The sequence below is a fragment of the Rhamphochromis sp. 'chilingali' genome (genome assembly GCF_963969265.1).
Source record: "Rhamphochromis sp. 'chilingali' genome assembly, chromosome: 17".
NCBI lineage: Eukaryota > Metazoa > Chordata > Actinopteri > Cichliformes > Cichlidae > Rhamphochromis > Rhamphochromis sp. 'chilingali'.
The window spans coordinates 23,765,607-23,787,012 of record NC_137944.1 but is presented as its reverse complement, the minus strand read 5'-3'; the positions used below and the strand labels follow the sequence as shown (position 1 = coordinate 23,787,012).

Here is a 21,406-nt window from a genome sequence, read left to right as displayed (position 1 = left end):
ATGTACCTGGTGCTGTATATATCTAAAAGATAATATTTAACTTTAATATTGTACATTACCTTCTTCAAATTGCAAATCAAGCAGTCCTAGTTTGCGCCTCTGCTGCTTGTTTACCACATTCAAAATTATATATATATATAATTTAGAAATTTGGGTGGTGTGTTTGTTATTTCTTTACCATAATAATTATTCATCTCTATTATTCTCATTAATCCCTTGCCTTTTCTCCCTAACACCCTTCCAGGGTCCACCAAAGATGGATTGCAAGTCTGATTCAAAGTCAGACACAAAAGCAGCTACCACCACATCTGAGAGACCACTTAACCTTCACCGCCCTCCACCAGACAGCAAAACGCATTCCTCTGGGAAGAAAGCGCCAGCTCCGCAACCCAACCCCCGGACATCTTCACCATCTCCGCCATTATCTTTAACGAAAGAACCTAGCCTTGAAGGTGTTAAGCCTCCTCAATGCACCTACAGCACAGACAGTCAAAGAGATAAGGACAAAGGTCTTCAGAGTTGGGGAGCGCCAACCGTCACTGAAAAATTAGCTCAACTAATAGCAACTTGTCCACCATCCAAGACCCCTAAGCCAGCCAAACCTGCAAAGATTGATCCCAGCCCTCCTCTTCCGAGCTCAGGCTTTATGGCCCCTACAGCCAAGCAACGAGACAGAGCTTTGGCCAATAGGAACACATATTCAAGAATGGTTCACCTTTCTCCTCCACCTCCTGTGTCAAGACCACCTGGTCGGCCATATGGGTCTAGAAGCAAAGACAGTATTTTAGAAAATTCAACTACCCTGACGCCGCTGAGGAACGAGGACTTGGATGGGACTGGGAAAGCTGCTAGCAGCAACGGAAACAACAGTATCAGCATGAGCAGCACCAACAGCAGTAGTCGCAGCAACAGCCCAGCATTCACCTATGGCAATAACCGCCTGACAGTCCTGTCAAATGAAAGCAACAGTGACAGCAGCAACAGTAGCATTTCTAAGCAACCGTTACACCCTGCTCACTCCTTACCCCATACCACGTCACCTTCATTGTGTCCAATTTCATCATCTTCATCATCATCGGTGGAGCAGAGGACGGTGAGTGCAGTGAGTCACCTGGGCTCCCCTGTTCCCTCACAAGGACACCATGCACGAGAGTCTCCTGCCCTCGCAGAAGAAAGCAGTGCAGGTGAGCGAGAGCAAGACAGGGACATCCCCAGAGACTTATCCAAGTGCCCCCCTTCAGCAGCAACTGGAAGGCCAGAAGGGAAAGAGAAAGGGGGAAGCAACCAGTCAGTACGAGTTGAGAGGGGAAAAAGTTCTAGTCCAAGTAAACGTAGTCCCAACCAGGATAGTAACCGAAGCGGTTGGACTAGCAGTCCCACTGAGTCTATTAGACAAAGGACACCTTCCCCACTGGAGCCAGATGATGATGATGATGATGATGATGAAGATGAAGATGATGAAGAAGAAAGCCCACAGACGCCTCTCAGAGATGACTCTCCTGATTCATCCCTAGACTCTCCAGCAGAGCAGGACAGCAAACCCCTTAAAAAGCGCAGGGGAAGAAAACCCCGCTGGACACGTGTTATGCTAAAGGCCCAAAGTCAGAGAAGCCCGGACAGTCTCTTCACTGAGAACAAAACCACCATGCCTTTATCTTCAAGCCTGGAAATTCCAACGCCACCAGTTAAAAGACCTGTAGGCAGGCCCCCAAATCCAAATAAGGTCAAACCAAATCCTGTGTCACAAAATTCAGTGTCACAGCTCTTCCCACCCCAGCCTAAAAAAAGAGGAAGGCCAAAGTCTAAAATGCCAAGGCTTGATGCACCGGCCCGTGGGAATCCCCCTAACAAGCTACAACCCTCTAAGGTCTTTTCATCTTTGTTGAAGTCCAAAGAAGAACAGGACCCACCTGTTCTTCACCCCGAGGTAGACTTAAACCCTCCTAAACCTATGCCTAGGAAACGTGGGCGCCCCAAGCGCCTTCCTCCTACTTTACCCCAGGAGGGTCAGCCTCCCACGTTGGCTCCAGAAGCAGGGGAAAGATTCCGCAACAAAGGAAACGGGCAGCTTATCATGAAAACTATTATTGGCAAAATCAATAAGATGAAAAGCGTTAAGCGGAAGCGTATTCTCAGTCAAATCCTTTTAGGCCCAAGGTCAGAAGACACCCCTAAAGGCACCACTAGTAGCATGGCTGCAACAGCAGAAGCTGCAACGCAGTCGTTGTCATCCCTAGCTGCTTCTTTTGGAGGAAAACTAGGGCCTCAAATTAATGTCAGTAAAAAGGGCACAATATACATGGGTAAAAGGAGAGGCCGTAAACCAAAAGTGGCAACTAATGTCTCAGCTACAATGTCACCTTCAGAAACCTTTATATCTCCAAACACCACTTCCCCTCTTCATCCCCATCAGTCACAGTCCCATCAGCAGCACCAGCTCTCCTCAGAGGTTTTTTCCTCACCCTCCCTCTCACAGTTGAGTGGAGGCCACAGTCCCATCAGCGATGGTAGCTTTGTGGAGCCAGGCTCAGTGCACTTCGCAGGTCACTCTCACTATTCCAACTCCCATCATAGTCATAACACGTTTTCGCTTCCTCCTCCAACCTTTTCAGCTCCTAATCCTCGTAACCCAGTCATGGGCTCGATGTCATCGTCTGGTGTCCCAGTAGCCTCCCAGAAAAAGTCATCTTGCCGTGGATATCATCACCACCATCACCATTATAGGCAGCACTACCATTATCATAAGCTTTCCCCTCCCAGGCCACTCCATCCCACCTCCCCTGCCCCTCTGAGTGAGCTAAAAGAAGCCACGCCATCACCAGTGAGTGAGTCACACAGCGAGGAGACTGTGCCCAGTGACAGTGGTATAGGGACAGACAATAACAGCACCTCTGACCGTGGTGAGAAAGCTGGAGGAGCAGGTGGCTTGGGTGCAATTGGCATCCCACCTGGGATGGGTGGTGGATTATTAATGCCAGGGGTCATGGGTTCAGCTATGGGTCCAGGGATGGGCATTAACTCAAGGGGCAGGCGTCGACACAGCAATGTACTTATGGAACATCCTTCACCGTCTCCATCACCCCATGGGACAAGGTCATCGCCTGATCCCCGAAGATCTCACCCAGCAGCTCCCGCCACAACCTTAGTGGGACACAAGGAGAAACATAAGCACAAATGCAAACGCCGAAGCCATGGCTGCCCCGGCTATGACAAGCTAAAGAGGCAGAAGAGGAAACGCAAGAAGAAGTACTTACAGCTACGCTCCCGACGGCTCGACCCAGACTTCCTCGCTGAGCTGGACGAGATTGTTGTGCGACTAAGTGAAATACGCATAACTCACCGCACCACAGGGCACCGGCTCGGAAGCGGAATAGGCATAGCAGCGGGATCAAGTAGAGTGCCAGGGGTGGGTGGCAGGGCTGCTGGCGCCATAGGAGGCACAGGTGGCCCTCCACCGCATCATTATGTTCACAGAGACCTCCTGCCTACAATCTTCAGGGTTAACTTTGGCAGCTTCTACTCTCATCCACCATACTCCTGTGACCCGTTGCACTATGTTCGTAAACCGGATATGAAGAAGAAACGTGGACGGCCTCCCAAACTGAGGGAGTCTATGTCTGAGGTTCCATTTGTACCTGGACTTGGATTCCCCCTTTCAAGTGGAGGCTTCTACCACCCCTCCTATGTTCCTTACTCATCAGGACCTCTGGGGTTGGGCTATTACAGAGGTTATCCTCCAGCAAGTGCGCTGTATCCCCACCCACACCACCAGTCACCCCATACGGCCCCATCACATCACACTCACCACTCACCGTCTTTCCCACCTCCCCCCACATCTTTCTTACATCATCACCACCCATCACATCTCCTGCTGAACCACTCAAAGTTTCACAAGAAAAAACACAAGCTGCTAAGGCAGGAGTACCTGGGAGCAGGACGGCCTCCTGTCCTATACCCACCCATGTCCTCTGAGCTCTCCTTCAACTGGCACCACAAACATAAACACAGGCACAAACACAGAGAACGCTGTGCTGAGGATGACAGGGAGGAAGCAGCAAGAGGTGGATCAGGGAGCCGAGCTAGTGCAGGGATTTCTGACAGTGGAACATCTGGGAAAGGAGAGCGAGTTAGTGGTTTGGGAATGGCAGAGGCTTTACAGCGATGCCGCTTTGGACGAGACACTTCCAGCACCAGTGCCAGCAAGCAAGCTGCCACTACCTCTGCTAACTCCCCCTCTTCTTCCTCATCCTCATCTGCTGAAAGGTACAAGCGCAAAGAGAGCTCCATGTCCTGTCTCGGACCTTCAAGGCTTGCATTGGGCAACAGCTCAAAGGGCCACTCAGCTGAGTCCTGGTTCAGAATAGGCAACTCTGAAGCAGACTACTCAAAGCTGTCACGGAGTCAATTGGCTCCTGGCCAGGGTTCCTTCTCAGACGGACGGGCAGAAGACCCAGCGGGCTGCTCGGACAGTGAGGATGAGGAGCCTCTCACTCCCACAGAGGATGTAGAAACCCACGATTCTCCAAAGCGTACAAATCTGTTTGCTTCAGCAATCACCCGCACTTCACTGAAAGGAGGCAGGAGCAGAAAGACTGATGTAGTTACAGAGAGCTCCAGCTTCTCTCACATGGACCGGCCAATGAGGAAGGAACACTCAACATCAGCAGAGAGGAGAGAGATGGGTAAGGCACTTTTGGAATCTCTGTTGTTTGGGTTAGGAATAATTAAAAAAAAAAAAAAAAAACGAAACAAAAAAACATTTTCAGCTTTAGTTGACATTTATAGTAAAGGAGAATTTCTGGTGGTGGTTTATTTTTCTTTTTTTTCTTTATGTAGATCATAGGTAGTGATGGTGTATTTGGACGGCATTCCAATTAAATGTGCTCCTAGTGTACCCCATAGTAAAATTAATTTTATGGCAGAGCTTCAAAAAAAAAAAGTAAATGCAAAGTGGCAGGAAAACATAATTGCTTAATACCTTGCTTGAATAATCTTGGCATGTTTGTAGCATAGGTTATTAAAAACGTAATATTTTAAAGCAGCAGGGAGCAGTTTGCCTTCACCTCCTCTTGGATATTTCATCCATTAAATCCTTTATGATCTGTGTAGCTTTTCAAGCTTGTGTCTTTGATAACTTTTCTGTACAGAAAATCATTTGACCCAAATTAAATGTGACATTGTTAAAGGTTGCAGGAGTTAATTTTCCACCAAAATCATGCTTCCTAAAATAGTTCTGATGCAGTTGTATTGTGAATTCTGTGTCTAAATGTGATTGGCTGCTGTTTGATGGGCTTTATAGTTTTGGACAGCTCTGGCAAAACTGGCACAGTGTCCAATCATTTAGATCCGGCACTAACTCCTTTATGTGGGCAGCTGTTGCCATATGGCACAGCAACTGGGGTCTCAAATCCATACCTCACAACAAAACTGGAAAATTAACAATTCTCCAGTGTTAGGAAGAAAAAAAATACTAAGCTGGATGGGTCATTTATTTTAGTGAACAAGCCCACTTTAAAGACACAATGACATCTTGTTTGCATACGCTCTAACATTTGGTAGCTCTTAGTAGTGGTTACCAGCATGGCAAAAAAAGCATACATAATTGCTTAAACTAGCTCCTTTGTGTGTGTGGTTAGCCACAGTTATAGATATAGCATTTCTGCCAGGGCTCATCTTGCTAGAAGGGTGGAGTATTTTGTTAACGTGCTATACTTAGTAGTCTTTTCCCTCAAAAGCTCAGAATGTGGGGCCTAGTCCTATCCATCGGTACACCCAGCACCTGGGTTGGTTTAATGTTGCTGATGTAAGACACAGTGCCGTGGTAGAGATCTCGCTTCATCTGTGAGGCTCTTAACGAGCTGTAACGTGTGTATGAGCACTGGTAGGCTGACTGTATGTGAGTATCACCTAATGTTTATGCGTGTGTCTATGAGTAATATGGGAAGCCGAAAGGTCCTTGTTGAGGCAGCATGATGCAGTTCAAACCAAGCCAGGGTAATCCTGGATTAGAGTTTAGGAGATGGGGTCACCCAGCGGTCACAGACAGAACTGTGAAGGTAGGGGAGGCCAAGGGTGGGGACTGGGTTGCCACACAACGCAAGTGGGGAATGACAGAAGTTGACAAATATACAATGACAGGGTAGTGGGTGTAGAGATAGTGACGTGTAGCAAAAAGAGTGCAAGGGATGTTTTGGAAAAGGACGTGTGAATAGATGTGAAAGAGGTTTCCGTTGAGATGGGCAGATTCAAAGAGTGTCACAGCACCTTGGACTGTTAAAAATATGGTTCAGTGATTGGCTAATTAACTGATCATCGCACTCTGACCTTATATTACAGGGTGATTTGCGGTCTGCTGTGTGTCAGTTCAGTACTGTCTAGTAAAGGAGGAGGAGGTTGTACTTTCAGGTGCTTCCTTATTTCCTTATTGTGGTCACCACAGCAGATCGATCTGCATGTTTGATTTGGCACACATTTTATGCTAAATGTCCTTATTTAAAAAAAACCCTACCATGAAGTAAAGAGGGTTTAATCTAAATGCATACACAATGTGTCTAATGATTCATTCAGACTTGTACAGTTGCCAGCAACTTCTATCCACTTAAGTGTATGAATTGTTATATTATTATTTTGGCATTTCTTTTGAAAGTCATATTTCAGCCAAAATAAACCATTTGTATGGGTGACCAAAAAATGAAAGGATTTTGAGTTAGGAGTAAGAGTAATGCTTCTTTTTGTCAAGTAAAAAGACATATTAAATGCGTTAAATGAAACTGTGTAAAGTTTGATGGTGTAGACATTCTTAAAACATTAGGGTCTGTCTGAAATGAAAAAAATAAAAACAACTTAGAAATATGGTTTCCTAAGGTCAGACCAGGGAAGGAAGTATTCTAAGAAGATGCAGGAGATCAATATTAATGAGGGGAAAAATAGCAGCACAGTTTCTTTAGCCTCTCACTTTCTATTTCCATACCATTCCAAAACCCGTATTTTCTTATTTTTTAGCCATTCTGCTATTACTTAATTATGGGATTTGGGTCATTTGTCTTGTTTCATCACCCAGAGTGTCTTCTAAGGTTCAGGGCATGGACTGCTTCCCTGACATTGTCTCGTAAAATTCACTCATTTTTAATTCATTGTCCTTTAAAGGATTGCAAAGCAGTCCCAGACTATGATACCTCCTCCCCCATGCTTCAAGGCTGGTTGAAGTTTTGTTGTTAGTGTACAGTGTCCTTTAAACATTTTTTTCTTCATTTGTGTAAAGAATATTGTTGGAAGTGTTGGAATACATCTAGGGGATGATTTACACACTTTAGAGGTGCTGCGGGTTTTTTTTTTATGTACTTATTTTTGTTTTCTTATAGAAGAAATATGACCAAAGAACAAGTTGTACTGATTTCAGCAGTTTTTCTGCATTTTAGCAGAGTTTTTCTGCTACTCTTGGATTAACAAAAATCAAAAAGGAATGAAGTGTGATTAGAAGCATGTATGAGAATAGAAAAGGACCTAAAGGAACAAGAGAAGACATGCATAAGCATAGTATCACTGTTTCCTGAGTGCTGACGTGTTAACTGTCCTGTTGCTACTTAGCATTTTTAAGATTCATTTAGACCATTCATTTTCTGTTTCTCTCCTCAGGGTCATCAGGTATCCAGACAAGGGGTGTTACACTCCCAACCTCGGAAGAACCTGAAGGATCCCTGCACCACCGCCAACAGCACCATCATCAGTCTTCTCTGTTTCACTCCCACAGCTCAACCTCCTCATCCTGCCTCTCTCCCTCTCAGGAGTGTTGCCTGGATGTCTCACTGTCTCACAACTCCCATCGCGTACAGCCCTCCAAATACAGTCTGCTCCATGTCAACAAAATCCTGCGTGCCAAGAAGCTGCAGAGACAGGCCCGTACAGGAAACAACATGGTAAAGAAGAGGGGGCCTGGACGTCCTAGGAAACACCCGTTACCCTCCCCACCACCGTCCCCTCCACCTGTGGTAGAGTTGAATCAAGTCCGGCACCGGGAGAAAGGGGTGGAACGGTTAGCAGAGGGAAGAGGGTGGGAGGGTGATACTGTGACTGATGCTATTGAGTCGGTAGTCCAGGGGCAACGCAGAAAAGGTCAGAAGCGAAAGCACTGGGAGAGAGAAGGGGATGAGGAAGAGGAGGAGGATGTGGAAGAGGACAGGGAGGCTGAAGACATGGAGGGACACTTGCCTGAAAGAGAGGAAAACCTAGGGAGCCTTGTGGCAAGGTCCAGACCTGGGACAGGAAGGAGCTGGCTTACCCAAGATGAGCTACAGAGCCTTCATGGGTAAGCAAATTATAATACACTATTGCATATTCAACAAGACTGGACTTGAGAGACTCTTCTCTATGACAGTGAAAACTAATATTAGGATTCAGTGGTGGTATGTATAACATTTATTAAGTCCAGTTGTCACTAGAAACCAAGTCATGTTTCTATCTTTAGCTCAGTGGAAACCAAGCCAGATGGCCACTGCTCATCAGAGGGCCCAGGCCCTGTCTCCAGGGAACAAGCTCCACCTATGCCCATAGCCACCCAGCGAGAGAAAAGACCAGCACGACCTCCGAAGAAGAAGTTCCAGAAAGCGGGGTTATATTCTGATGTGTACAAAACTGAAGAGTGAGTCTTAGGGGCGTGGAGATCCAAATCCTCTCCCTACTAATCCTTAATTCAGACAGCAACACTTCATAGTGTCATACAGTTTTTCTGCACAGCCAGTGAAATGCCTTCACATTTTTCTTTTCCTCTTCTACAGCCCCCGTAGTCAGTTTCTGCAGCTGAAGAAAGAGAAGCTAGAGTATATACCTGGGGAACATGAGTATGGATTGTTTCCTGCTCCAATACATGTTGGTGAGTTTTAAAATTAATTAGTTGAGATTTTTGCTATTGATTTATTTTATGATCATCAAAAAAAAAAAGAATTTAAGAAGCAAGGAGTTTTTAAACACTAAAAACCAAGTTATTTATTCATAGTGTAGTCATTTAATCATTTACCTAACAAGTAAACGATAGAAAAGAGACAAATTGGGGAATATGGGAACAGCTGAAAGTAGATTTAATTATTTATTTAGTTGAAGTTTTGAGCACATTTCTTAAATTTCTTTATGCAGAATTCAGTCGTTGGCAGGTTTCACAAATTTGAATTTCTCAGTTAGCTGTATGACTTGCCAAGGGAGGGAAAGTAAAACCTAGAAAACCTCATTTTGCTTCAGTCCGTGTCCAAGATTCAAACGGCTCTAGTAAATTATCCAGATAAACCTGTTTCTTGGAACAGGACTCTCCTCTGTTTATCACAGGCCTGTGTTTTCAGCTATGATAAGATGAAGCATAAATACAACGGACTGATTTTTCTCTCTTCCCAAATCCCCCCCACCCCCCACCCACCCAGGAAAGTACCTGAGACAGAAACGCATTGACTTCCAGTTGCCTTACGACATCCTATGGTTGTGGAAACATGATCAGGTGATCAATCTTTCTGAGGTTCTTAGTATGTATTTTTGTTTCGACCACTTTTGCATTTACCGCTCTATTTCTTCCTTTCAGCTACACAAGAGGCCTGATGTCCCCCTTTATAAAAAAATAAGATCAAGTGAGTGAAAGGATTTTTTTTTTTAAATTTCAAATTTTTTTTTTTATATATAATTTGTAGCTTTGTTAAACTCAGGTGTTTCCCTATAAATATATAAGATAAGGATATTTGCTTCACTAGTTACAAAAACAGGAATTAAAGATGTGTGTCTACAGTTCAACTTTGTGTGTCAAACACTGTAAGAATGATATGGTAATACTCTGTTTTATGTTTTATAGATGTTTATGTGGATGTGAAGCCTCTCTCTGGTTATGAAACAACTACATGCAACTGTAGACTTCCCGAAGACTCAACTGAAAAAGGCTGCATGGATGAATGCTTGAATAGGTAAAGATACACCATCATAATTGGTTGTTTTCAACAAGTCTCATGTTACTTTTCAGTATTCAGATGAAGCCATGTGCTTGTTTAGAAATGTTATTTTACATCGCTTTGTTTTAGGAATTAAGTGATTTTGAATAGAGGGCAAAACATGGTGTCAAGACAGGAATGCCAGCCATTGCACTCCATCTCCATCTTCAGGCTGTCTTTCTCTCCAGTCAAACTTATCTCCATAGGAAGGGGATTTTTTTTTTTTTTTTTTATTGTTTGTAACCAGTATATCCTCTTCAATCTGACATCTTAAGTGTTGCAAACCTATTGAGTTTTTAGCATGCAGCAGAGCAAAGTAAAAACAGTAATGTGCTTCAGATGTTGTACAGAAACCATGCCTCAGGGGTGCTGAAAACAAGCAAGCACTGGCTGTTGAAAATATCCCTGTGGCACTGCAGCAGTTGACAGCGTTTTGTAACAGCTTGGCAAAGGTGTTAGTTTCTTCCATGGTTCTGATTGGATAGGGCATTTTACAGTTGAGAATGAGTGGACTGATTCAGAGGTCTGGAGTTTTGGGGATGGGGGGGTTGTCATGGTAATCAAGAAGCTTCTCGGATGACAGGTAATAACATCTTCAAGAAACTTACATAAGTCCAGTTGCTTTTCTTTCCAAGCTCCAATAATGGCAGCCTTATTTTATAATTTTTAAAAAAAATTATTTTTCACAGGATGAGCTTTGCTGAGTGTTCTCCCAGCACGTGTCCATGTGGAGATCATTGTGACAACCAGCATATCCAGAGACACGAGTGGGTCCAGTGTCTGGAGCGTTTCCGCACTGAGGGCAAAGGGTGGGGCATCCGCACCAAGGAGTCTCTCCGCTCAGGACAGTTCATCATTGAGTATTTGGGTGAAGTTGTTAGCGAACAGGAGTTCAGGTGAGATGGACATCTTCATTGCTATACAATGAAACTAGTGTTAGATGATGTATATTTCTTTCTCTTATCTTCAACACATTCCTACCTTCCATGTTTTAGGAGTCGCATGATGGAACAGTACTTCTCCCACAGTGGCCACTACTGCCTGAACCTGGATAGTGGCATGGTGATTGATAGCTACAGAATGGGCAATGAAGCGCGTTTCATAAACCACAGCTGTGAACCCAACTGTCAGATGCAGAAGTGGTGAGTGTCACAGCAGCCTTGAACTGTTTCCCTGCTAATGCCCTTGTGGTGCTTTTAGGTGCTTACCAAAGAACAGATTTGGCTAAGCCTTTTTGGCTCTGAGCACGAGCAGTTGCCACAAGTTGTTAGGGATGGGATAGAGGCCTGGTGTGAACCACATTTGGTTTACAGATATAGAGTACTGCTTTTATACTCACTATGTGTCTATAATAGTCCAAATCGGTATAGGTTACCATGTGAGGCAGATATTGTCAGGTCGATTTAGTCACAGGGGATATTAGGGCACAGTGTTAAACAAGTGATGCTGTTCGATGTGACAGCAGTGTCACAGGAGCTCATTGCAAAGTCTTCTAGCTTGATACTTCAGTATTTCGGTGGCTTTCTTGAAAGTCGGGGCATGTTAAAATAGACCAGCCTATTACCTAAATAGGCTGTCTGTGTGTTATTAAAATGGTCTTCTCTGCAACCGACTATAGCTATAACACACTAGGAATGGCCCAAAAGATGGTACCGTGGAATTTAGACAACTGGAGACAAGGCCAGCTACATAAAGTCCAGCCACGACCAGGGGTTATAGTAGGTAACAGTGCAGTATAATGATGTTGCAGCTTAAAATAATGTTTAATTATTGTGTGCCTTGCTTGGTGCAGCCCCTCTGTCTGAAATGAGCTATTTAACTCTTTTCTCATTAAAGCCACTCTACCTTTAAGACCATTTGATTGCTGCTACTGGCAAACAAAAAAGGTTGGAGCAGCAGGTTTGGAGAACAGGACATCCATCCTCACAAAAATACCAGTAACTAAGCATTTAATGCTGTCTGAAGCCTGTTATTACCTCCGCAAACACAGAACTGATTATTTGAAAATGTGCCATGTGGAATATGTGCAGGCACCATAGTAACAGTATGTAATAAATAACGCAGAAATTGGGGAAAAGCCTATTATATTCATGCAGCTGTACAGTTAAACCAGTTGAACAGACCTTGATAAGTAGTCACTGTGAATGCTAGGCAGTATTTGTTGCCTCTCTTTTGGTATCGTACATAATAGCTCTAAAAGACACACGTGTTGCAGGTGCACCGCTCTGTAAATGAGAAGGCTCTACCTTGAAACCCCAACCTTATTAATGTGGTTGTGGTAATCTGATGAGATCACCTCACTCCTTTTCTTCCAGTGTTCAGAGACCTTAATGGCTTAAAGCCCTTACACCTGCCAAAACAATTCTCTTTTTTTCCTGAGGGCTTGTTCTCGCAGCATGTTTAAATCCACAGCTCATGGAGACCTGGCTGAGCAGGCCTCCCTTTGCCTCGCTTTTCTAAGTGAAACCTGCTTAGTTTATCTTTAGTTCTTTTAGTGAATGTGCCAACTCCGTTAGAGGATTTGATTGTTGAAAGCTAATGACGACATAGAGTTTACTATCACGTTGTACCCTCTGCCCTCCAACGTAGACCAGTTCACAATCTAGGACACAGGTCTGCAGGTGCCTGCGTGCACTCCTGAAATAAAAGACTCTACAAGGATGGAGGATTTTCAGCACAAAGCCTGACGAGTCATCCGTCTTGTCACAGAAGAGAGATTACATGCAGCCGGGCCTTAGATACAGCTGTAGTGGCTGAAGACAATGCGCTGAATCAGCTTTTTACCCCTATATAAGGAATAAATTATCAAGCGGCTGGCAAGCAGAATGGTGTGTTTTATTCTTACAAGAATAGTGAAAAGCTGGAGCGCTGCTTCATTTGGAGAGAGGAAGAAAGGCATTACTTGTTGAACATTTGTCACACTGACTATTCCCTTTTTGTCCCAATTTTAAAACTGGGTTTGATGTAATTGACTAATATTACATTTTAACTTTAAAATGAAAGCTTTGCTTCAGGGAGAAATTTGTGTTTGTACATCCTTGTGTAAAAGGGATATACCGTAATATGTTTTGGATGTAGTTAGTGATTATTTTTTTTTATCCCTAGCCTAGAACTATACCCCTTGAAAAAGTGAATCTTTTCATGTGATCAAGTCAAAATGTTCACTATTAACCTGAAAAATAGACATTTGGGTATAATTATATAATGAACTGAAATCATATACCTGTTACCTAACCTTTTGGAAAGTGTGATTCAGTACTTAGTAGGGCTGCCACGATTTGTCGACTAGTCACGATTACGTCGACTATCAAAATCGTCGACGACTGATTTAATAGTCGACGTGTCGTTTGAAGCTTTGTAAGATCGCAAAAGACGCAGGAATAATAGCAGGATTTAAGAGTGTAATAACGGACTGAAACAGAAGATGGCAGCACAGCATGTACAAGGATGCCAGCTGCCGTTAAACCCCGAAGAAGAAGAAGCAGCTGTGTCCCAGAATTCATAGCGCGGCCCAGCTTAGTTTCCAACAATGGCGGTAGCTAGTTAGTTTTAATATTACTCTTATTATTCTTTCTGGGTCACAAAATAAACGTTTAACATATTTTCAGGCGAGAATGTAGCTGTGTAAACCTCAAATATCGGCTCAGTTTATCAGGACACCACATATTTTCAAAAGCGCTCCGACGTTTTCGGAGACGTCTGTTACCCACTAGCTCGATAGCTAGCCGGGGGCTAGGTCACTAGCGCCGTGAGAACACCGGACTCCCGGCAAATTGTTTTCAAACCCACGGCCGTCTTTCGCGACTCAGGTTAAATATATATGAGTCACTTAGATAAATTAAAAATGTTGTTGTTTGGCTTTTTTTTTTTTGTATTTTATTTGTTCCTGAGTAAATCGGTTTGGCTGAGATTAAAGTTATAGTTTTTACACAGCTGAATAAACGTCAAGCAGACAGCTGATTATCAGAAGTGTGAGATGCTGGAGAATATACTCCGGTGTCCTGTTATATTTTAGATAGCAAGGAGTTTATTAAACTTTACCGAAACAATCTGCAAATTTCATTAAAATTGAATAAACTATCATCTTGTCTTTATTTTTAGTTAGCACCTTAAAAGCTTAAAGCTGTAAGCTAATGATAGTTATATAAGAGCAGATGCTGCTGGTGCAATAAGCTGTAGTTTTACGTCCAGTGGATGATGATCTGATTAGTCGACTAATCGCATAAATAATCGGTGACTAGTCGACTATCAAAATAATCGTTTGTGGCAGCCCTAGTACTTAGTACCGTTTCCTCACAGCAACAAATGTTCTGGATTTGGATCTCTTGGTTGATGGAAGCATCTAAGTGTGGTTTGCACTTGGACTTTGTGATTTTCCCTCAGTTGTATGTGTTAAAGCACTTATGTTGCAAAGAATGGAGTGACCTATGAATATCATTAACTGTATATAAAAGGTGGACTGTTTTGAATACCTCCATTCTGTTTCTTCTGAGCCAGAGCAGACTAGAACTGGTGATGGTGGCGTGCTAAACCTTAAGCTGAAACTAGCAAGCTTGACTCATGAGATTTGTAAAATTGTAAAATGATTTTAGCCAAAGAGCTACTGTCCCTGATGACATTTCTTAATTTGAAGTGTGAATACATTGCAATAAAGTGCCAGCAGCAAAAACTGCACCATGCTGTAAATTTAGCAATATAGCATGGGAGTCTATGAAGATTGGTTTGCTTTTGGATTCAGCCTCAAGAGTCCACGAGAGGAACTGTCCTGAGGCTGCAGGCTGCTGGTCAGTGAAACCACAAAAACACTGCAAATAGAAGTTCATGTAGTATCCTTCTAGTTGTTGTACAGGCCCTTTTGGGACAGTTGTTACTACAGTAAGCTCAGATTTTGAAATGGAATCACCGAACTGCTATTTTATAAAAGCTGTTCCAGAGCCTGTGGGCAGGTTAAAACTTACCATGCTTCTTGCTTCCTTTCATCTCCTTAGAATATCTCCTTAAGTATTAAAAATCTCATAAAAGCTTCACTCATTGTAATATTCTCATTTCTTGCAGGTCAGTGAACGGGGTGTACAGAATAGGTCTCTTTGCTCTCAGAGACATCAGCAGCGGGACTGAGCTCACCTACGACTACAACTTCCGTTCCTTCAATACAGAAGAGCAGGTGAAGCACTAGGAACAGTTTTGGAAGAACGCTTATTTTCAGACGTTCTGTTGCACCTGTGCATATTTCTCACATACTGTACTGCACTTTTCTCTGCAGCAAGTTTGCAAATGTGGCTCAGAGGGCTGCAGGGGCATCATCGGAGGGAAGAGCCAGCGTATTAATGGGTTGCCTGGGAAATCAGGAGGGACTCGGCGGCTCGGTCGACTCAAGGAGAAGAGGAAGTCCAAACACCAGCTCAAGAAACGAGTGAGTGATGCATATAGATGGAAGTGGTGAGAGTTTGCGGTGGGATCAGGTCACTTGTAATTAAGACTGGATAATGGCTTTTTTTTTTTTTTCCTATTACACAGAAATGGATTCCCTTGCAGCTTAATATCTTGTGTTAAAAAATTTTAATGAGGGAAAACTAACATTTTAATTGAATAGAAATCTAACTATCCTGGTAGATTTCAGGTGCAGTATCTATGTAGGGCACAAATCTTTCTTTGTCTCAGAGGTGCTCTTAGTGGGCCACGGGATTTCTAAAAAAAGTAACTCGGAGTACCTTAAAGGGTATAGTTTTGCATTAGTGACCTAAAATGTTTTCTGAACTTGCATGAAATCAGGAGTAACCTGCAAGTTATAGTGGGTTCCTCATTAATCATAATGGCAGTTCAATCCCCAACCCTCATTTAATCCCTCTGTGGCTCCTAAAGACTGAAGAGCACCTTGAATGGTGTTGTCACCGATGTGTGTGAATGAGAAACTGTTTAAGATGAGAAGACAGGGATTGTTTAATGGGACTTTTGTTATCTTCAGGAGGAAGAGTCAAGTGACAGCAGCAAGTTTTACCCTCATCTGATGAAGCCCATGTCCAACAGAGAGAGGTAAAAACATAAACGGACACACAAGATAAGAAGAGGAAGCATAACTCTAGTGGGCCAACTGATAAATTGTGTTTGGGTTCCCACGCATCCATAAAAGTATAAATCTGACCTGTAGGCTTGTGAGAGGTTTTATATTTTAAGGTGGTAATACTAGTATCAATGAAATATGTTTCTTTATCTGTGAGTGCAATGACCTTTTAAATTTCTGCATTTTTGCTGAAAAAAATGGTAACAATGAGAATTTAAGCAGTTGAGCCCACTTTTTCCACTGCTTGTTGATGATCAGTCAGGAGACAAAATGTTTCTCCCACTGAAAATGCAACATCCAGATGAGCAGAATTAACTTTCTGGGATTTCCTTACCTGATAATTGAGCATGCGTCAAGTCAACCACCCACACAGTTTCCAAAGTGATTTCCTGTTTCAGTCACATGAATCAAGCAGGGATAAAATAGCAGAAACTTTTTTTTTTTTTTAAAAGCCATCACCAGTGATAGACATAATCACAATTCCTTTAAGACTTGTACACAGGAATCTGCTTGAACCCCTCATTCATATGCACCTGGGAAGCCAGTGACACATTTTTATTAAATTTCTTTTTCCATTGCACATAATGCTTGCTTCTCCATTCTAATAGAGTGGTTTATTAATACACAAGACATATATATGTCATTTAAAAGTAAAAACTTCTCAACTCATGAGGTGTGAGTTGATGGTAACACATTTAAACGGTCTCCTTTGATTTCCAGAAACTTTGTGTTGAAGCATAGAGTTTTTCTCTTGAGGAACTGGGAGAAGATGAGGGAGAAACAGGAGCTGCTGAAAAGAGAGGGCGAGAGAGAGAGGGATGCCAGCAGCCTGTCCATCTATACGCGCTGGGGAGGAGTCATCCGTGATGATGGCAACATCAAGTCAGGTACAAGCTTAAGAAATTCAGTTGCAAGTAATTTAAGCTATGTAAAGAATAGTGTACGATAAAGGGGACACAGACATTTATTTTTGAAATGTAGACAAAATTCAGAGACTGTAAATATGCAGATGTTTTAGACGTTAATGCTGAATGGTCATATCTTGTGTCCAGACGTGTTCCTGACGCAGTTCTCAGCCCTGCAGACGTCACGGTCGGTACGCACACGAAGGCTAGCTGCAGCCGAGGAAAACACAGAAGTAACACGCACCGCTCGCCTTGCTCACATCTTCAAGGAGATTTGTGACATGATAACCAGCTACAAGGGTAAGTGACCCCGGTCACGCTGATATTCTCATTAGTATGATCTCTAGCCTGATCTGGGGTCTGATCAGGCTTCTTGAAGGAATCTTTCAGTGCCTCGGTGTAGCTGTCCACTGTTTACTGAATGATAAGAATCTGTGATTGAAAAATGATGACAGGAATGTTATTATTTTCTTTTAATCTCAGACTCCGCTGGTCAGACACTTGCTGCCCCGCTGGTGAACCTCCCATCTCGAAAGAGGTAAGAGTGTAAACCTGCATATCGACAAGCTGTTTCATGTTTACCAAACAGCGCCTACTTATGTTATCTGGTCTATCTGTGTACAGCACCCACGTAGTGTAACAGTTTTATCTCTCGCCACACACAATCGTGACAGCCTGTGTGTTGATGCTTGTCCAGTATTGATAGTAATCAGCTGGTGTCAAAACAATAGCAGCTTATTATTTTTCTTCAGCTACATGGTAAAAAAAAGCTGTTATAATCTGGGATTTGTTGCCCTGTATGCTCATAGAAATTTGAGTTTTGGTTGAATCTGATTTAATAAGTTTTGAACTGAATGTTCTCCTTCCTTTTTTTGTCCTCCCACCCACCTCTGCTACTGACAAACCAAATTTGGAGCCTAATTCTTTTATCTTTGTGCACCATCAGGAACAGCCAGTACTATGAGAAGGTGTCTGACCCGCTGGACCTGAGCACCATTGAGAAGCAAATCCTCACGGGCCATTATAAGACGGTTGAAGCATTTGACACAGACATGCTCAAAGTATTTCGCAATGCTGAGGTAGGCAAAGGACCAGTTCACATGTTTGTAGTAGAAGAAATTAGGATTTTATTTATTAGTAATGATCAGAAGCTGTTCAAGTAAAGCAGATAAACTGAGGAACTCAGATCTCTGTGATGCATTCCTTAGTTTGCATTTTTAGAGCCATAAAAAAAGAGGTAGATTAATCCAATGAGAATTTTAAAAAATGCGGGTAGAAATTGAGGTGCACTCACTAGCCACTCAATGTAACCATGCCTAGATGACCTGAATATTTTTATTTAGAAACTCAGTGAAATGTAAATACCAGCATATTAGTTTGTTCTATCATCTCTGCTCTCTCTTAATTACTTGCTAGCTCTCTCAATGAGTACTTCCTTTATTGATCTTTTAACTTTAATTTTTATATTGCTAGATAATAAGATTCCTGATTCATCCATTATTAATATTATTGATATATATACTTCATTGTGTGAATGGAACAGCTGCACATCAGCTTGAAAATCACTGAAGATGTAGAGAGTAAGAGTCTATGAAGCAGCTGGAAATAAATTGTGTTCCTATTTCAACTGGTGAAAATTCACAAGTTTATGCTGCTAGTAGTCTAATAACATGTCCTGAGGGATACACTCATCCATGAAAATGATAGTTTTCTGAAATTTTTGGTTTGGTGTCAAACTACTTAATCAGTGTCATAGATCTGTTAGACCGTTTGTTAGCAGTCATTAGAAACTCAAACATGCTGGTGGCACGAAGCCATTCAGCTGTTGGAGCATCCAGTCTTAATCTTTGAGTGACGCGGCCATGCCGTGGACTCTTGTGTGTAATCTCAGACTCTTAGAGCTCAATTATCAAAGGGCCTCGTCAAATTGATACTTAACGCTGTTATTGTGCAGCTTCAACACTTTCTTCCTCCCACTCAGTCATTGCTTTTCTTTCTCCTGTCTCGCACACAAAAACCTCCCAAATGGAACATAACTTCGCGACTGCTGATCCTGTGTGCACATGTTGCAAGGCTGTTTGATTTACATCTGTATAGCTAAGCAGTTTAAACAAGTGCCACTTGAAAAGCTCTCAGGGCAGCTTACTCTTCCAGTCAGAGAAGTTTGAAGTGGACGTATAAATTAGAATCACCCTCTCGCCCCAAGGCCCTTTCTGGCGGACTGAAAAAGTGTGAGAGGAATGTGAATTACTGTTGAATGTGGGTGTAGCCTTGCCGGTGAAATTTTGGCAGCTGCAAAGACAGTTTTGAATGAATCTTCCTGTGTCGGTGACCTTTGTCCTGCAGGAAATTGCCCGTAGACTTTCAAGGATGAACAACTCAAAGCCTTAACCGTGCGAGTGAATGATGAGCGTGTAATTCTGGGGTCAAATGAGCATTCCTCGGCTTTAAATATCATCACTTTATGGTGTCTGTGAGGTCCTGTTGTCCTTTTGCTCTGCCAGTAACGGATTGATTTAAAAGATTTTCAGCAACTGTCTCGTTTTCCCACCAGAAATATTATGGGAAGAAGTCATCAATAGGCAGAGATGTCTGTCGGCTGCGGAAAGCCTACTACAGTGCTCGTAATGAAGCTGCAGTCCAGATTGATGAGATAGTGGGCGAGACCGCCAGCGAGGCAGACAGCTCAGACTCGCTGGACCGTGACCACGGTCATCACCACCACACAGGAGGGCCCGGGTCTCACGACAAGGATGACGATGTCATCCGTTGCATCTGTGGAATGTACAAGGATGAAGGTCTGATGATTCAATGTGAAAAGTGTATGGTAAGTAAAAAAATATCAGAAACAGTCTTTACTTCGACCTTTACTTCTTTTATCTCACTTGCTGATGGTGTAGAACTATTTTAGCGTCTCTCTAAAGACTTCACCTATCTGAGAAGTACTTTGTCAAGGAGATTTTCCATGCAGAGGATGCAGGCAGTCTTTTGTGTGTGTTGTCTGTTATTTTTAGATACAGAAAATGAGGAGGATAACAAATACTGAAGGAGCTTAAGTTCAGAGGTTCAGAAACAGTCGAGGTGGTGAATCACTAACGCAGAGGGTTTTTTTTTTTTTTTTTTTTGAGCATTTCATTCGAGCTGTAACTCAATGTTACTTACAGTAAATGGTTTGAAAAGTCTTCTTTTTTCTTTTTTGTCTTATGCATTTATGTGATTTAATAATTTTTTCCCATCATAGGTGTGGCAGCACTTTGACTGTATGCGACTGGAGACTGAGGTGGAGCACTATCTGTGTGAACAGTGCGATCCCCGGCCTGTAGATAGGGTGCGTCTGTTGTTTCGAAACCACAGTGGATGATGAACTCCTTAAAGTCTGTTTTTTTTTGTTTGTTGGTGTTGTTGTTTTTTGGCTAGAAGTGTCTCAGATGTGTCTTATCCTCACTACAGGAAGTCCCCATGATACCCCAGCCCAGCTACGCCCAGGCTGGCTCTGTCTACTACATCTGTCTCCTTAGAGATGACCTGCTGCTACACCAAGGTATCTAAATCATAAAGCAATCGTAAGCTCACGCATGCCTGGAAAACTCCCTGTACTCACAGAGAAATGTATCATTTTGATGCAATGATTTGCATGCTGTGTTACTCGAGGGCAACCTGACGTGATTGATGTGGTTATACATGCAAAAGTGTGCACTTTTGACCACACCCAACCACATCTGCCTCAACGGTTAGGAGTGGTCAGAAGTGAAACAGCTTGAAACTTTGAATCAGAAACATTCATTTCAGCTTAAGGCTGAGTTGTTCTTTAAGGTTTGTTTTTGTCGATTATTTTATTGCAAATGCCATAATGTATTATTGCAACTTATCAATAGACGATTGCTTAAAAAAGTTTCTCTAACTTCTCTGCAAACTTTAGACATACAAGAGATCTGCAGCGGAGAGAGTCTGATATTCTAGGTGACTTAAGTGGTCAGATTCTTGTGAGACATATTATTGTAGATAAGTAACTGATCTCTGTGTTTGTTTGTGTGCAGGTGACTGTGTGTATCTGATGAGAGACAGCAGACGCTCACCTGAGGGTCAGCCTGTCAGACAGTCTTACCGTCTCTTGTCTCACATCAACCGAGACAAACTCGACATCTTCCGAATTGAGAAGCTGTGGAAGAACGAAAAGTAAGTTTATTACCTAAACAGGCAGGGAGAATAACTGTGTGTGTGTGTGTGTGTGTGTGTGTTTGTTTCATTATTGTTCTAATGAAACTGTCCACTCACACTCTAAAGGGGTGAGCGATTTGCCTTTGGCCACCACTACTTCCGTCCTCACGAGACACACCATTCTCCATCGCGGCGATTCTACCAGAACGAGTTATTCCGCATGCCGCTCTATGAGATCATCCCCCTGGAGGCAGTGGTGGGAACCTGCTGTGTTCTCGACCTTTATACTTACTGCAAAGGTAAAAATGCACAAATGAACCCAA

At 42.9% G+C, this 21,406-nt stretch overlaps 1 protein-coding gene across 3 annotated transcripts in view; it reads left to right on the top strand.

Moving 5' to 3' along the window:
* ash1l (ash1 (absent, small, or homeotic)-like) overlaps nucleotides 1–21,406 on the top strand; it is a 125,521-nt gene that overhangs the window by 6,203 nt on the left and 97,912 nt on the right. For all 3 annotated transcript variants that reach the window (XM_080862828.1, XM_080862830.1, XM_080862829.1), the window contains exons 4-24: nucleotides 245–4,682; nucleotides 7,636–8,305; nucleotides 8,465–8,638; nucleotides 8,775–8,869; nucleotides 9,408–9,481; nucleotides 9,563–9,608; nucleotides 9,827–9,935; nucleotides 10,649–10,855; nucleotides 10,955–11,101; nucleotides 15,015–15,123; nucleotides 15,223–15,372; nucleotides 15,925–15,992; nucleotides 16,741–16,907; nucleotides 17,073–17,225; nucleotides 17,409–17,463; nucleotides 17,872–18,004; nucleotides 19,480–19,752; nucleotides 20,167–20,253; nucleotides 20,376–20,466; nucleotides 20,963–21,101; nucleotides 21,210–21,382. In XM_080862828.1, coding sequence (XP_080718954.1) covers nucleotides 245–4,682; nucleotides 7,636–8,305; nucleotides 8,465–8,638; nucleotides 8,775–8,869; nucleotides 9,408–9,481; nucleotides 9,563–9,608; nucleotides 9,827–9,935; nucleotides 10,649–10,855; nucleotides 10,955–11,101; nucleotides 15,015–15,123; nucleotides 15,223–15,372; nucleotides 15,925–15,992; nucleotides 16,741–16,907; nucleotides 17,073–17,225; nucleotides 17,409–17,463; nucleotides 17,872–18,004; nucleotides 19,480–19,752; nucleotides 20,167–20,253; nucleotides 20,376–20,466; nucleotides 20,963–21,101; nucleotides 21,210–21,382 — 7,558 coding nt within the window. The remainder of the gene's footprint in view (nucleotides 1–244; nucleotides 4,683–7,635; nucleotides 8,306–8,464; nucleotides 8,639–8,774; nucleotides 8,870–9,407; nucleotides 9,482–9,562; nucleotides 9,609–9,826; nucleotides 9,936–10,648; nucleotides 10,856–10,954; nucleotides 11,102–15,014; nucleotides 15,124–15,222; nucleotides 15,373–15,924; nucleotides 15,993–16,740; nucleotides 16,908–17,072; nucleotides 17,226–17,408; nucleotides 17,464–17,871; nucleotides 18,005–19,479; nucleotides 19,753–20,166; nucleotides 20,254–20,375; nucleotides 20,467–20,962; nucleotides 21,102–21,209; nucleotides 21,383–21,406) is intronic.